At 47.5% G+C, this 13,040-nt stretch overlaps 1 protein-coding gene across 1 annotated transcript; it reads right to left on the minus strand.

Annotated features, from left to right (window-relative positions):
* Nucleotides 1–1,117: 1,117 nt before the first annotated feature.
* gdap1 (ganglioside induced differentiation associated protein 1) lies at nt 1,118–12,232 on the minus strand. The gene is made up of 6 exons (XM_071414096.1): nt 12,024–12,232; nt 9,035–9,227; nt 4,971–5,144; nt 3,435–3,529; nt 3,208–3,322; nt 1,118–2,188 (listed from the first exon to the last, which is right to left on the minus strand). The coding sequence occupies exons 1-6, from the start codon at nt 12,189–12,191 to the stop codon at nt 1,830–1,832; spliced, it is 1,104 nt and encodes a 367-aa protein (XP_071270197.1). The 5' UTR covers nt 12,192–12,232; the 3' UTR covers nt 1,118–1,829.
* Nucleotides 12,233–13,040: the final 808 nt, after the last annotated feature.

Here is a 13,040-nt window from a genome sequence, read left to right on the forward strand (position 1 = left end):
TACATACTGTATATCTAAAGTTGACATTGAGCTACATACTGTATATCTAAAGTTGACATTGAGCTACATACTGTATATCTAAAGTTGACATTGAGCTACATACTGTATATCTAAAGTTGACATTGAGCTACATACTGTATATCTAAAGTTGACATTGAGCTACATACTGTATATCTAAAGTTGACATTGAGCTACATACTGTATATCTAAAGTTGACATTGAGCTACATACTGTATATCTAAAGTTGACATTGAGCTACATACTGTATATCTAAAGTTGACATTGAGCTACATACTGTATATCTAAAGTTGACATTGAGCTACATACTGTATATCTAAAGTTGACATTGAGCTACATACTGTATATCTAAAGTTGACATTGAGGCAGGGACTTCGATATAAACATGTCTATGACTGTCTGGCAGAGAGGGTGATGCAACTGGCTTATAAGACTTTTGTCATTCCCTTTAATATGAGTTTGAACACGTGTGTGTGTGTGTGTGTGTGTGTGTGTGTGTGTGTGTGTGTGTGTGTGTGTGTGTGTGTGTGTGTGTGTGTGTGTGTGTGTGTGTGTGTGTGTGTGTGTGTGTGTCATGTATTTGATACATAGTGTACACTTTAAAGGAGGTAGCAGAAGGGAGGGAGGGAGGGAGGAAGCAGAAGGGAGGGAGGAATCAGAAGGGAGGGAGGTAGACTAATGGATATCGAATGAAATCAAGACACTGGGAATTCAGGTTACCATTCTGACAAAGTAAAGAAAAGAGAGAGGTGCAGAGAGAGAGAGAGGTGCAGAGAGAGAGAGAGGGGGGCAGAGAGAGAGAGAGGGGGGCAGAGAGAGAGAGAAAGAGAGAGAGAGAGGGGCAGAGAGAGAGGGGGACAGAGAGAGAGAGAGGTGCAGAGAGAGAGAGAGGTGCAGAGAGAGAGATAGGTGCAGAGAGAGAGAGAGGTGCAGAGAGAGAGAGAGGTGCAGAGAGAGAGAGAGGTGCAGAGAGGGGGGCAGAGAGAGAGAGAGGTGCAGAGAGAGAGAGGTGCAGAGAGAGAGAGGTGCAGAGAGAGAGAGAGAGAGAGAGAGAGAGAGAGAGAGAGAGACAAAGTAAACAAGTGATATTAGTTCTGAATAAAGTGAAAAAAAATGTTTAATTTCATCAGGACAAGACAGGACACAGCAGCAAATTGTGGATATATAGCATTTTTGCAAAAACACACACATTTTTTATACACATCTAAAATCGCTGAATTAAACATCTGAGAACAGTAATATTTTACACACACATCAAGGTACCCATAAGCAATCACTTCTGATGAAAAAACACAAATGTGAAAAATGTATGGATAAAGCCTTTTGGAAATATACTGTTAGTATACTGTATAACCAAAGAACTGACAAGCTGCCAGAAGGTAGGAGGCATCACAGATGGTGAAGCCCAGTTTAACTGACAATCTGACACACAAACTAAAGATGACTGAAAAAGCATATTTGGCCTATTAAATAATGCAACACAGCAAAGAGAAATGTCCACATTATGTGGACAATAAAGTTATATTCAATAAAGTTATATTCTATTATATCTATGGTTTATGGACAATCCACTGCACCACAATGTACTGTACAGCAATGGGCAATGGTAGCTGTGTGTTAAGGAGTAAAGCAACCCATTCTGGGTTTAAGCATCTCTCTCTCTCTCTCTGTTTCTGTCCCTGCCTCTCTCTTCCCACCTCTCTCTCTCTTTCTCTCTTTTCCCCATATCTCTCTCTCCTTCCCTGCCACTCTCTTCCCATCTCTCTCTCTCTCTCTGTCCCTGCTTCTCTCTTCCCATCTCTCTCTCACCTCTACCACCTGGTAATTAACATCCTGGTCTTCAGGTAAAGGAAGGCCAGGTATGTGGCTCCTCCCAGGATGCCTATGAGCAGCGTGGTGCCAACGAACGCCGGCACGTGTTGCTTGGCCACCCGGAACGCGGCGGGTAGCACGGCCGAGATCAGGATGTTGTTTACGTGACCCAGAACCCTCCGGAAGGACGGGCGCTCCAGGACACGCTCATAGTAGGCCTCCAGGTTGCCGCGGTTCCCGTTGCCCCAGTAACGGCGGGAAAGCCCCAGGAACTTGAGGCGGTGCAGGGTGACAGCCAGGGAGACGTCGGCCATGCTGAAGAACTCTCCACACAGCCACGACTGACTACTGCCCTCCTCTGGTGGAGAGGAGAAGAGGAAGACGATTTCGACAGTGTCTTCTGTCTAAAAACAGGTGTGTCTATTTAAAGGTGTATTCATCTCATCTCCTGTATGCTACCTGATGTCTCCTCCACCTTCCTCTGTCGTTCTGAAAAGTGTGATAACTCTGTGTTAACCTTGTGTCTATGTTTATCGATTATTAAAGGTGTATGTATCTCCAGTGTGATACATACCTGGTGTCTCCTCCGCTCTCCTCTGTATCTCTGTCTCCACCCGGTCCAGAACTTTCTCCAGTGTAATACATACCTGGTGTCTCCTCTGCTCTCCTCTGTAGCTCTGTCTCCACCTGGTCCAGAACTTTCTCCAGTGTAATACGTACCTGGTGTTTCCTCTGCTCTCCTCTGTATCTCTGTCTCCACCTGGTCCAGAACTTTCTCCAGTGTGATACATACCTGGTGTCTCCTCCGCTCTCCTCTGTATCTCTGTCTCCACCCGGTCCAGAACTTTCTCCAGTGTAATACATACCTGGTGTCTCCTCTGCTCTCCTCTGTAGCTCTGTCTCCACCTAGTCCAGAACTTTCTCCAGTGTGATACATACCTGGTGTCTCCTCCGCTCTCCTCTGTATCTCTGTCTCCACCTGCGCCAGAACTTTCTCCAGAGTGATACATACCTGGTGTCTCCTCCGCTCTCCTCTGTATCTCTGTCTCCACCTGGTCCAGAACTTTCTCCAGTGTAATACGTACCTGGTGTCTCCTCTGCTCTCCTCTGTATCTCTGTCTCCACCTGGTCCAGAACTTTCTCCAGTGTAATACGTACCTGGTGTCTCCTCTGCTCTCCTCTGTATCTCTGTCTCCACCTGGTCCAGAACTTTCTCCAGTGTGATACATACCTGGTGTCTCCTCCGCTCTCCTCTGTAGCTCTGTCTCCACCTAGTCCAGAACTTTCTCCAGTGTGATACATACCTGGTGTCTCCTCCGCTCTCCTCTGTATCTCTGTCTCCACCCGGTCCAGAACTTTCTCCAGTGTGATACATACCTGGTGTCTCCTCTGCTCTCCTCTGTAGCTCTGTCTCCACCTGGTCCAGAACTTTCTCCAACTCATCCAGAATCTTCTTAAGATACTTCATGTTGTCATGGTCAAACAGCTTGTGCTACAAAAGGAGGGAAACTGGGCTTTAGGCTTTCATGACATCATCCAGAGATGGTAAGCAAACAGGTTGAAAAGGTAAAAGAGCAGTGTGGATTCCAGTCATGACGCTGTACCTTTAAACGCCTCGTTTTAGCCATATAAGCATCTTTCAGCTCTGGGTTTTCCTCCGCTAGCTTCTTCAGCTCTGACTCTGTGTTCCCAATCTGTGCTGTCACACACAAATATAACCACGGTATTATTACACCCCCAATATACCACGGAAGTGTGTGTGTGTGTGTGTGTGTGTGTGTGTGTGTGTGTGTGTGTGTGTGTGTGTGTGTGTGTGTGTGTGTGTGTGTGTGTGTGTGTGTGTGTGTGTGTGTGTGTGTGTGTGTGGGGGGGAGAGGGAGAGGAAGAGAAGAGGAAAGCAACTGACGGGGGAGAGGGAGAGGAAGAGGAGAGGAAACCAACTGACGGGGGAGAGGGAGAGGAAGAGGATAGGAAAGCAACTGACGGGGGAGAGGGAGAGGAAGAGGAGAGGAAACCAACTGATGGGGGAGAGGGAGAGGAAGAGGAGAGGAAAGCAACTGACGGGGGAGAGGGAGAGGAAGAGGAGAGGAAAGCAACTGACGGGGGAGAGGGAGAGGAAGAGGAGAGGAAAGCAACTGACGGATGAGAGGGAGAGGAAGAGGAGAGGAAAGCAACTGACGGAGGAGAGGGAGAGGAAGAGGAGAGGAAAGCAACTGACGGAGGAGAGGGAGAGGAAGAGGAGAGGAAAGCAACTGATGGAGGAGAGGAAGAGGAGAGGAAAGCAACTGACGGAGGAGAGGGAGAGGAAGAGGAGAGGAAGAGGAGAGGAAAGCAACTGACGGAGGAGAGGGAGAGGAGAGGAACGCAACTGACGGAGGAGAGGAAGAGGAGAGGAAAGGGGGATGAGAATGGATTCAGTCAAATGGAGAGAGGAGTTAATTTGCTGAGCAGGGGAAGGAGGTCAAGGGAGTCTGGATGGACAGAAGTAATGAGTTAACAGAAAGGAGAGGACACACACACCCAACACACATCCAACACAAACACACACATCCAACACAAACACACACATCCAACACAAACACACACATCCAACACAAACACACACATCCAACACAAACACACACACCCAACACAAACACACACATCCAACACAAACACACACACCCAACACACACCCAACACACATCCAACACAAACACACACACAACACACCCAACACACACCCAACACACACCCAACACAAACACACACACCCAACACACACCCAACACACACCCAACACACAACCAACACAAACACACACACCCAACACACACAAACACAAACACAAACACCCAACACACACCAACACCCCCCTCTATGAGAAAGCCTCTACGAGCTGTCCTATCATCCCCTGGGGCAGGGCTGATGACCTCACGGTCTTGACTAGCCAATCGATAGCCTAGCGTGATGTAGAGGCCTCTGTGGTGCCAGCTTCCACGACCAGCTTGTGTGTGTGTGTGTGTGTGTGTGTGTGTGTGTGTGTGTGTGTGTGTGTGTGTGTGTGTGTGTGTGTGTGTGTGTGTGTGTGTGTGTGTGTGTGTGTGTGTGTGTGTGTGTGTGTGTGTGTGTCTGTGTCTGTGTCTGTGTCTGTGTCTTACCTCGTATACGTGTGGTGGCGTAGGCTGGGATGTGTGAGTCCACGGTGATCTCTGGGTGGAGTATAGAGCCGTGTGTGTAGGCGTCCATCTGCAGAGAGTCTAGTAGTTCTCTGTAGTGCTGTACTCTATGGTAATACATACTCCCTTCCTCAGGGATCAGCTTAGCAGTTCCCTCTACGGACAAGAGAGACAAAGAACGGAGAAACAGAGATGGTTAATGAACAAGATCATTATAACGAAGCAGCATTACAGAAACCTCTCCAGCAGTACCCACAGCCGGCCCGGTTAGTTGATATAGTCCAGAAGGACAGTAGCACTGCAGATTCAACTAATGAAGGGCTTGATGATTAGGTGACCATTTCAAATAGTTGTGTTACTTCTGGAATACATCAATGAAGTGGGCTGGCTGATGGTACTGGAGGAGAGGTTTGGGAAACAATGAGATATACCATTCGAATAAAGGTTATCCTTCTGTTTTGTCTGAATATAGAGACAGACAATTCATTAAAAGTGTGAACCTGCAAAAGGTATTGCCATTAGGCATGGGCAAGTTAAATTAATACTACATTTTGATTAATTTGAAAAGTATTACTCAAATACAATCCTATATGTGCTTTTATTTGAGATATATTTTTCAAACAAATCCCTAAAAGCATCTCCTCTCCGTATGCTTACCAGAATATCTCCTCTTTCTCCTGCAGAAGGCTGAACAACATGAGATGGACCCATTTCAACCAAGACAACAGGGGAACTAAATGAAACTGATAATAGTGAATGAAAACAATGAGCAAAGAGAGGAAAATAACAATAATAATGATCATGATAATAATAGTAATAATAATAACGAAAATAATAACAATAATTATAATAATGATTATAGGAATGATAATGATAAAGATAAAGATAGTAATAATGATAATAATAATAACAATAACAACAATAACAATAATGATTATGATTTAAAAAAAAAAAAAAAAACAACAATAATAAAAAATCATAATAACAACAGTAATAACACTAATAATAAAAACAATAATAACAATAATCATAATCATAATAACAAACATAATAATAACAATAACAATAATAATAAATAATAATACGGATAATAATAATAACAATGATAACAATATCAACAATAACAACAATAATAATAATAACAATAATAATAATAACAATAATAATGAGGAAGAACAAAATAACTAAATTGACAGCTGGCAGAGTGGAGGCAGGGATGTTGAGAGTGGAGGCAGGGATGTTGAGAGAAGAGGCAGGGATGTTGAGGCAGGGATGTTGAGAGAGGAGGCAGGGATGTTGAGAGAGGAGGCAGGGATGTTGAGAGTGGAGGCAGGGATGTTGAGAGAGGAGGCAGGGATGTTGAGAGAGGAGGCAGGGATGTTGAGAGAGGAGGCAGGGATGTTGAGAGAGGAGGCAGGGATGTTGAGAGAGGAGGCAGGGATGTTGAGGCAGGGATGTTGAGGCAGGGATGTTGAGAGTGGAGGCAGGGATGTTGAGAGTGGAGGCAGGGATGTTGAGAGTGGAGGCAGGGATGTTGAGGCAGGGATGTTGAGAGTGGAGGCAGTGATGTTGAGAGTGGAGGCAGTGATGTTGAGAGTGGAGGCAGGGATGTTGAGAGTGGAGGCAGGGATGTTGAGAGTGGAGGCAGGGATGTTGAGAGTGGAGGCAGGGATATTGAGAGTGAAGGCAGGGATGTTGAGAGTGGAGGCAGGGATGTTGAGAGTGGAGGCAGGGATGTTGAGAGTGGAGGCAGGGATGTTGAGAGAGGAGGCAGGGATGTTGAGGCAGGGATGTTGAGAGTGGAGGCAGGGATGTTGAGAGTGGAGGCAGGGATGTTGAGGCAGGGATGTTGAGAGTGGAGGCAGTGATGTTGAGAGTGGAGGCAGTGATGTTGAGAGTGGAGGCAGGGATGTTGAGAGTGGAGGCAGGGATGTTGAGAGTGGAGGCAGGGATGTTGAGAGTGGAGGCAGGGATATTGAGAGTGAAGGCAGGGATGTTGAGAGTGGAGGCAGGGATGTTGAGAGTGGAGGCAGGGATGTTGAGAGTGGAGGCAGGGATGTTGAGAGAGGAGGCAGGGATGTTGAGGCAGGGATGTTGAGAGTGGAGGCAGGGATGTTGAGAGTGGAGGCAGGGATGTTGAGAGTGGAGGCAGGGATGTTGAGGCAGGGATGTTGAGAGTGGAGGCAGTGATGTTGAGAGTGGAGGCAGTGATGTTGAGAGTGGAGGCAGGGATGTTGAGAGTGGAGGCAGGGATGTTGAGAGTGGAGGCAGGGATGTTGAGAGTGGAGGCAGGGATATTGAGAGTGAAGGCAGGGATGTTGAGAGTGGAGGCAGGGATGTTGAGAGTGGAGGCAGGGATGTTGAGAGTGGAGGCAGGGATGTTGAGAGTGGAGGCAGGGCATGTTGAGAGTGGAGGCAGGGGATGTTGAGAGTGGAGGCAGGGGATGTTGAGAGTGGAGGCAGGGATGTTGAGAGTGGAGGCAGGGATGTTGAGAGTGGAGGCAGGGATGTTGAGAGTGGAGGCAGGGGATGTTGAGAGTGGAGGCAGGGGATGTTGAGAGTGGAGGCAGGGGATGTTGAGAGTGGAGGCAGGGATGTTGAGAGTAGAGGCAGGGATGTTGAGAGTGGAGGCAGGGATGTTGAGAGTGGAGGCAGGGATGTTGAGAGTGGAAGCAGGGATGTTGAGAGTGGAGGCAGGGATGTTGAGAGCGGAGGCAGGGATGTTGAGAGAGGAGGCAGGGATGTTGAGAGCGGAGGCAGGGATGTTGAGAGCGGAGGCAGGGATGTTGAGAGTGGAGGCAGGGATGTTGAGAGTGGAGGCAGGGATGTTGAGAGTGGAAGCAGGGATGTTGAGAGTGGAAGCAGGGATGTTGAGAGTGGAAGCAGGGATGTTGAGAGTGGAAGCAGGGATGTTGAGAGTGGAGGCAGGGATGTTGAGAGTGTCAGGCAGGGATGTTGAGAGTGTCAGGCAGGGATGTTGAGAGTGTCAGGCAGGGATGTTGAGAGTGTCAGGCAGGGATGTTGAGAGTGTCAGGCAGGGATGTTGAGAGTGGAGGCAGGGATGTTGAGAGTGTCAGGCAGGGATGTTGAGAGTGTCAGGCAGGGATGTTGAGAGTGTCAGGCAGGGATGTTGAGAGTGTCAGGCAGGGGTGTTGAGAGTGGAGGCAGGGATGTTGAGAGTGGAGGCAGGGATGTTGAGAGTGGAGGCAGGGATGCAATAAAAAGGGGAACAACACTGAGAACTGAAAATAAATGTGTCAATTTGATCAGGGATTATACATTGACACTTTGGGGGTTGTTGACGTGTCTTAGGGGGAACCCCTAATGAGTTACCCAGCCACCCTAGCCCTCTCCTAGTTATTGGCTACAGTAGGGCTAGGGGTTAGGGGCTCGGGGTTAGGATTAGGGCTAGGGGTTAGGATTAGGGCTAGGGGTTAGGGCTAGGGGTTAGGGCTAGGGGTTAGGGCTAGGGGTTAGGGGTTAGGGGTTAGGACTAGGGGTTAGGGATAGGGGTTAGGGGTTGGGGTTAGGGGTTAGGGCTAGGGGTTAGGGACTAGGGGTTAGGGGTTAGGGTTAGGGATTAGAGGTTGGGGTTTGGGCTAGGGGTTAGGGGCTAAGGGTTAGTGGCTAGGGGTTAGGGATATGGCTAGGGGTTAGGGCTAGGGGTTAGGGCTAGGGGTTAGGGGTTAGGGCTAGGGGTTAGGGCCAGGGGCTAGGGGTTAGGGCTAGGGGTTAGGGGTTAGGGCTAGGGGTTGGGGTTAGGGGTTAGGGGTTAGGGCTAGGGGTTAGTGGTTGGGGGTTATGGTTAGGGGCTAGGGGTTAGGGCTAGGGGTTAGGGGTTAGGGCTAGGGGTTAGGGGTTAGGGCTAGGGGTTAGTGGTTGGGGGTTATGGTTAGGGGTTAGGGGTTAGGGTTAGGGGTTAGGGGTTAGGGCTAGGGGTTAGGGCTAGGGGTTAGGGGTTAGGGCTAGGGGTTAGTGGTTGGGGGTTATGGTTAGGGGTTAGGGGTTAAGGGTTAGGGGTTAGAGGTTAAAGGTCAGTGACTTGCCATCTCTGAAGTTCTGGTCTAGATAGTCCATGATCTGAACAGGGTCTGTGATGACGTTGTCATGGTGGACGAGGACTGGTACCTCTCCTGCCGGGTTCAGTCTCATGAACCAGGGCTCGTTGTGTTCACTAAGAGGCAGACTGACATCATACTCCTCACAGCTCAGTCCCTTCTCTGCTATGGCCAGACGCACCTAGACAGGACAGTCACAGCACAGTTACATCTAGGAACACCTAGACAGGACAGTCACAGAACAGTTACATCTAGGAACACCTAGACAGGACAGTCACAGCACAGTTACATCTAGGAACACCTAGACAGGACAGTTTCAGCTAAGTTACATCTAGGAACACCTAGACAGGACAGTCACAGCACAGTTACATCTAGGAACAACCTAGACAGGACAGTCACAGCACAGTTACATCTAGGAACACATAGACAGGACAGTTTCAGCAAAGTTACATCTAGGAACACCTAGACAGGACAGTTTCAGCAAAGTTACATCTAGGAATACCTAGACAGGACAGTCACAGCACAGTTACATCTAGGAACACCTAGACAGGACAGTCACAGCACAGTTACATCTAGGAACACCTAGACAGGACAGTCACAGCACAGTTACATCTAGACACATCTAGACAGGACAGTCAGTTAGTTAAGATACACAGCTCAGTCCCTACTCTGCTATGGCCAGACACACCTAGACAGGACAGTCCAGTTAGATAGCAGCACCACATCTTTCTAAACTACGGCCCAGCTCCACCTACAATACAGCCCCATGTACAATACAGCCCCACCTACAATACAGCCCCACCTACAATACAGCTCCACCTACAATACAGCCCCACCTACAATACAGCCCCACCTACAATACAGCTCCACCTACAATACAGCCCCACCTACAATACAGCTCCACCTACAATACAGCCCCACCTACAATACAGCCCCACCTACAATACAGCTCCACCTACAATACAGCCCCACCTACAATACAGCCCCACCTACAATACAGCCCCACCTACAATACAGCTCCACCTGCAATACAGCCCCACCTACAATACAGCCCCACCTACAATACAGCCCCACCTACAATACAGCCCCACCTACAATACAGCTCCACCTACAATACAGCCCCACCTACAATACAGCCCCACCTACAATACAGCCCCACCTACAATACAGCTCCACCTACAATACCCTTACACTTGTGCCATGTCATGCCGAACCTGGAGTAGGACATCAAAGAATTCCCTATGATGGGGCTGTGGACTTCAAAGCATATGGATAGCCTACATTGGGAAGCACAGCCGCGAGCTGCCCAGTGACACGAGCGTACCGGACGAGCTAAATTACTTTTATGCTCGCTTTGAGGCAAGTAACACTGAAACATGCATGAGAGCATCAGCTGTTCCGGACGGCTGTGTGATCACGCTCTCCGCAGCCGATGTGAGTAAGACCTTTAAACAGGTCAACATTCACAAGAACACAGGGCCAGACAGATTACCAGAACGTGTACGCAGAGCATGCGCTAACCAACTGGCAAGTGTCTTCACTGACATTTTCAACCTCTCCCTGTCTGAGTCTGTAATACCAACATGTTTCAAACAGACCACCATAGTCCCTGTGCCCAAGAACACTAAGGTAACCTGCCTAAATGACTACCGACCCGTAGCACTCACGTCTGTAACCATGAAGTGCTTTGAAAGGCTGGTCATGGCTCACATCAACACCATTATCCCAGAAACCCTAGACCCACTCCAATTTGCATACCACCCCAACAGATCCACAGATGATGCAATCTCTATTGCACGCCACACTGCCCTTTTCCACCTGGACAAAAGGAACACCTATGTGAGAATGCTCAGTCCCCTCCTGTACTCCCTGTTCACTCATGACTGCACAGCCAGGCACGACTCCAGCACCATCATTAGTTTGCCGAACCTACAACGAAGAGGCAGCCTATAGGGAGGTGGTCAGAGACCTGACCGTGTGGTGCCAGGATAACAACCTATCCCTCAATGTGATCAAGACTAAGGAGATGATTGTGGACTACATGAAAAGCAGGACAGAGGACACCCCCATTCTCCTCGACGAGGCTGTATTGGAGCAGGTTGAGATCTTCCAAGTTCCTTGGCGTCCACATCACCAACAAACTAACATGGTCCAAGCACACCAAGACAGTCGTGAAGAGGGCACAACAAAACCTATTTCCCCCTAGGAGACCGAAAAGATTTGGCATGGGTCCTCAGATCCTCAAAAGGTTCTACAGCTGCACCACCGAGAGCATCCTGACTGGTTGCATCACTGCCTGGTTTAGCAACCGCTCAGCCTACGACCGCAAGGCACTACAGAGGGTAGTGCGTACGTCCCAGTACATCACTGGGGCCAAGCTTCCTGCCATGCAGGACCTCTATACCAGGCGGCTCTATACCAGGCGGTTTATTATCTATGCAGTCACTTTAATAAATCGACCTACATGTACATATTACCTCAATTAGCCCGACTAACCGGTGTCCCCGCACATTGACTCTGTACCGGTACCCCCTGTTTATAGCCTCGCTATTGTTATTTTACTGCTGCTCCTTAAATATTATTATTAAATGTATTTTTTCCTTTAAAACTGCATTGTTGGTTATGGGCTTGTAAGTAAGCATTTCACTGTAAGGTCTACTACACCTGTTGTATTTGGCACATGTGACAAATAACATTTGATTTGATTTGATATGGAACTGGGATTTAGCTGTAAAAAAGGCCAATAGATCCAGCTTCCTGTTCAAGCAGAAATAGCAAAACATTTGTTGTAGCCAGCCTGGTTACAGTCCGTTTTTTGGACACATCGAGCTGCAAAAGCCTATATGATGCTATAACTGCATTTATGTTGTCATATCAGCGTTATTTTGATTAGCATGTCGCTATACCTTGCCTAGTCACGCAATCAACGCATACTCTTCAGAAGCTGTCCATTAATGCTTGGTGCTGAAACACTCACCTTCTGCGAACTGAAGGACTGCGTCCAATGATACAATGTCATTTTGGATGGTTTGGCATTCGTGCTTTCTGTGACAGCTCCGCTCTCTTGTTGTACCTCTTGAACATCACCCTTGTTGATGAGGATTTCTTTCTCATCCTGAAATTCGGCGCTGTTTTCCGCCGCCATTTTAGCTATATGTCTGTCGCTGAGTTGTTGCTGTGTTTGGGACGGTTGTCACTAGTTACCACAGCCACAAAGTCAAAATTGTCTATATCATAAAAATGCATGAACACAAAAATGTGATTTTTTGACTTATTTTAAGATTATGGTTAGGCATAAGTATAGCAGTGTGGTTAAGGTTCATTTTAAGGTTAGGTTAGGTTCAAAATCAGATTTTTAAGAAGATAAATTGTAGAAGTAGGCGGGGTTTATATATTTGTGGCTGTTGTAACTAGTGACGACCCATTGGGACGGATCGGAGCGAAGTCAGACCTCCAACCTCAGCATCACACCCCATCAGGACTGATGAATGAGAGATGAATGGGACATGCCCATGTTTGTAAGTTCCTCTGGAAGATCACAACTTCGAGTAGTCCTATGTCTGTGTGTTATGAAAAGCCTCAGTGGTTGTAGATCTATATTTAGATTAGCCTACGTAGTAGCTATTTATTTAAGTTTCTGTAACATGTGTAAAATAATAGCAAAGAAATATCCTTCTAGTTTTAGAAAATGGTCTTTGTAATTTGATAAATCGTCGCTTGTGAGAGGTTGTGTCCCATACAGCAGCTCTACGTAGTGTTGACCATTGCTCCAAGTCAACAGCAGAGGTCGCTCTTATCCACTCCTTTATTCAATTCAATTCAAGGGGCTTTATTGGCATGGGGAAACATATATTGCCAATGCAAGTGGTTTGTGATACTGTGATATTGTCAGTATTGTATTGACAAATGAATAGTTTCCCTTCGACTGAAGCGAATATATTTCCATCATCTCTGAACCGATTGAATAATCAAGTTGTGTAGAATTAAGAATTCG

Source organism: Salvelinus alpinus, chromosome 8 (genome assembly GCF_045679555.1).
Source record: "Salvelinus alpinus chromosome 8, SLU_Salpinus.1, whole genome shotgun sequence".
Taxonomy (NCBI): domain Eukaryota; kingdom Metazoa; phylum Chordata; class Actinopteri; order Salmoniformes; family Salmonidae; genus Salvelinus; species Salvelinus alpinus.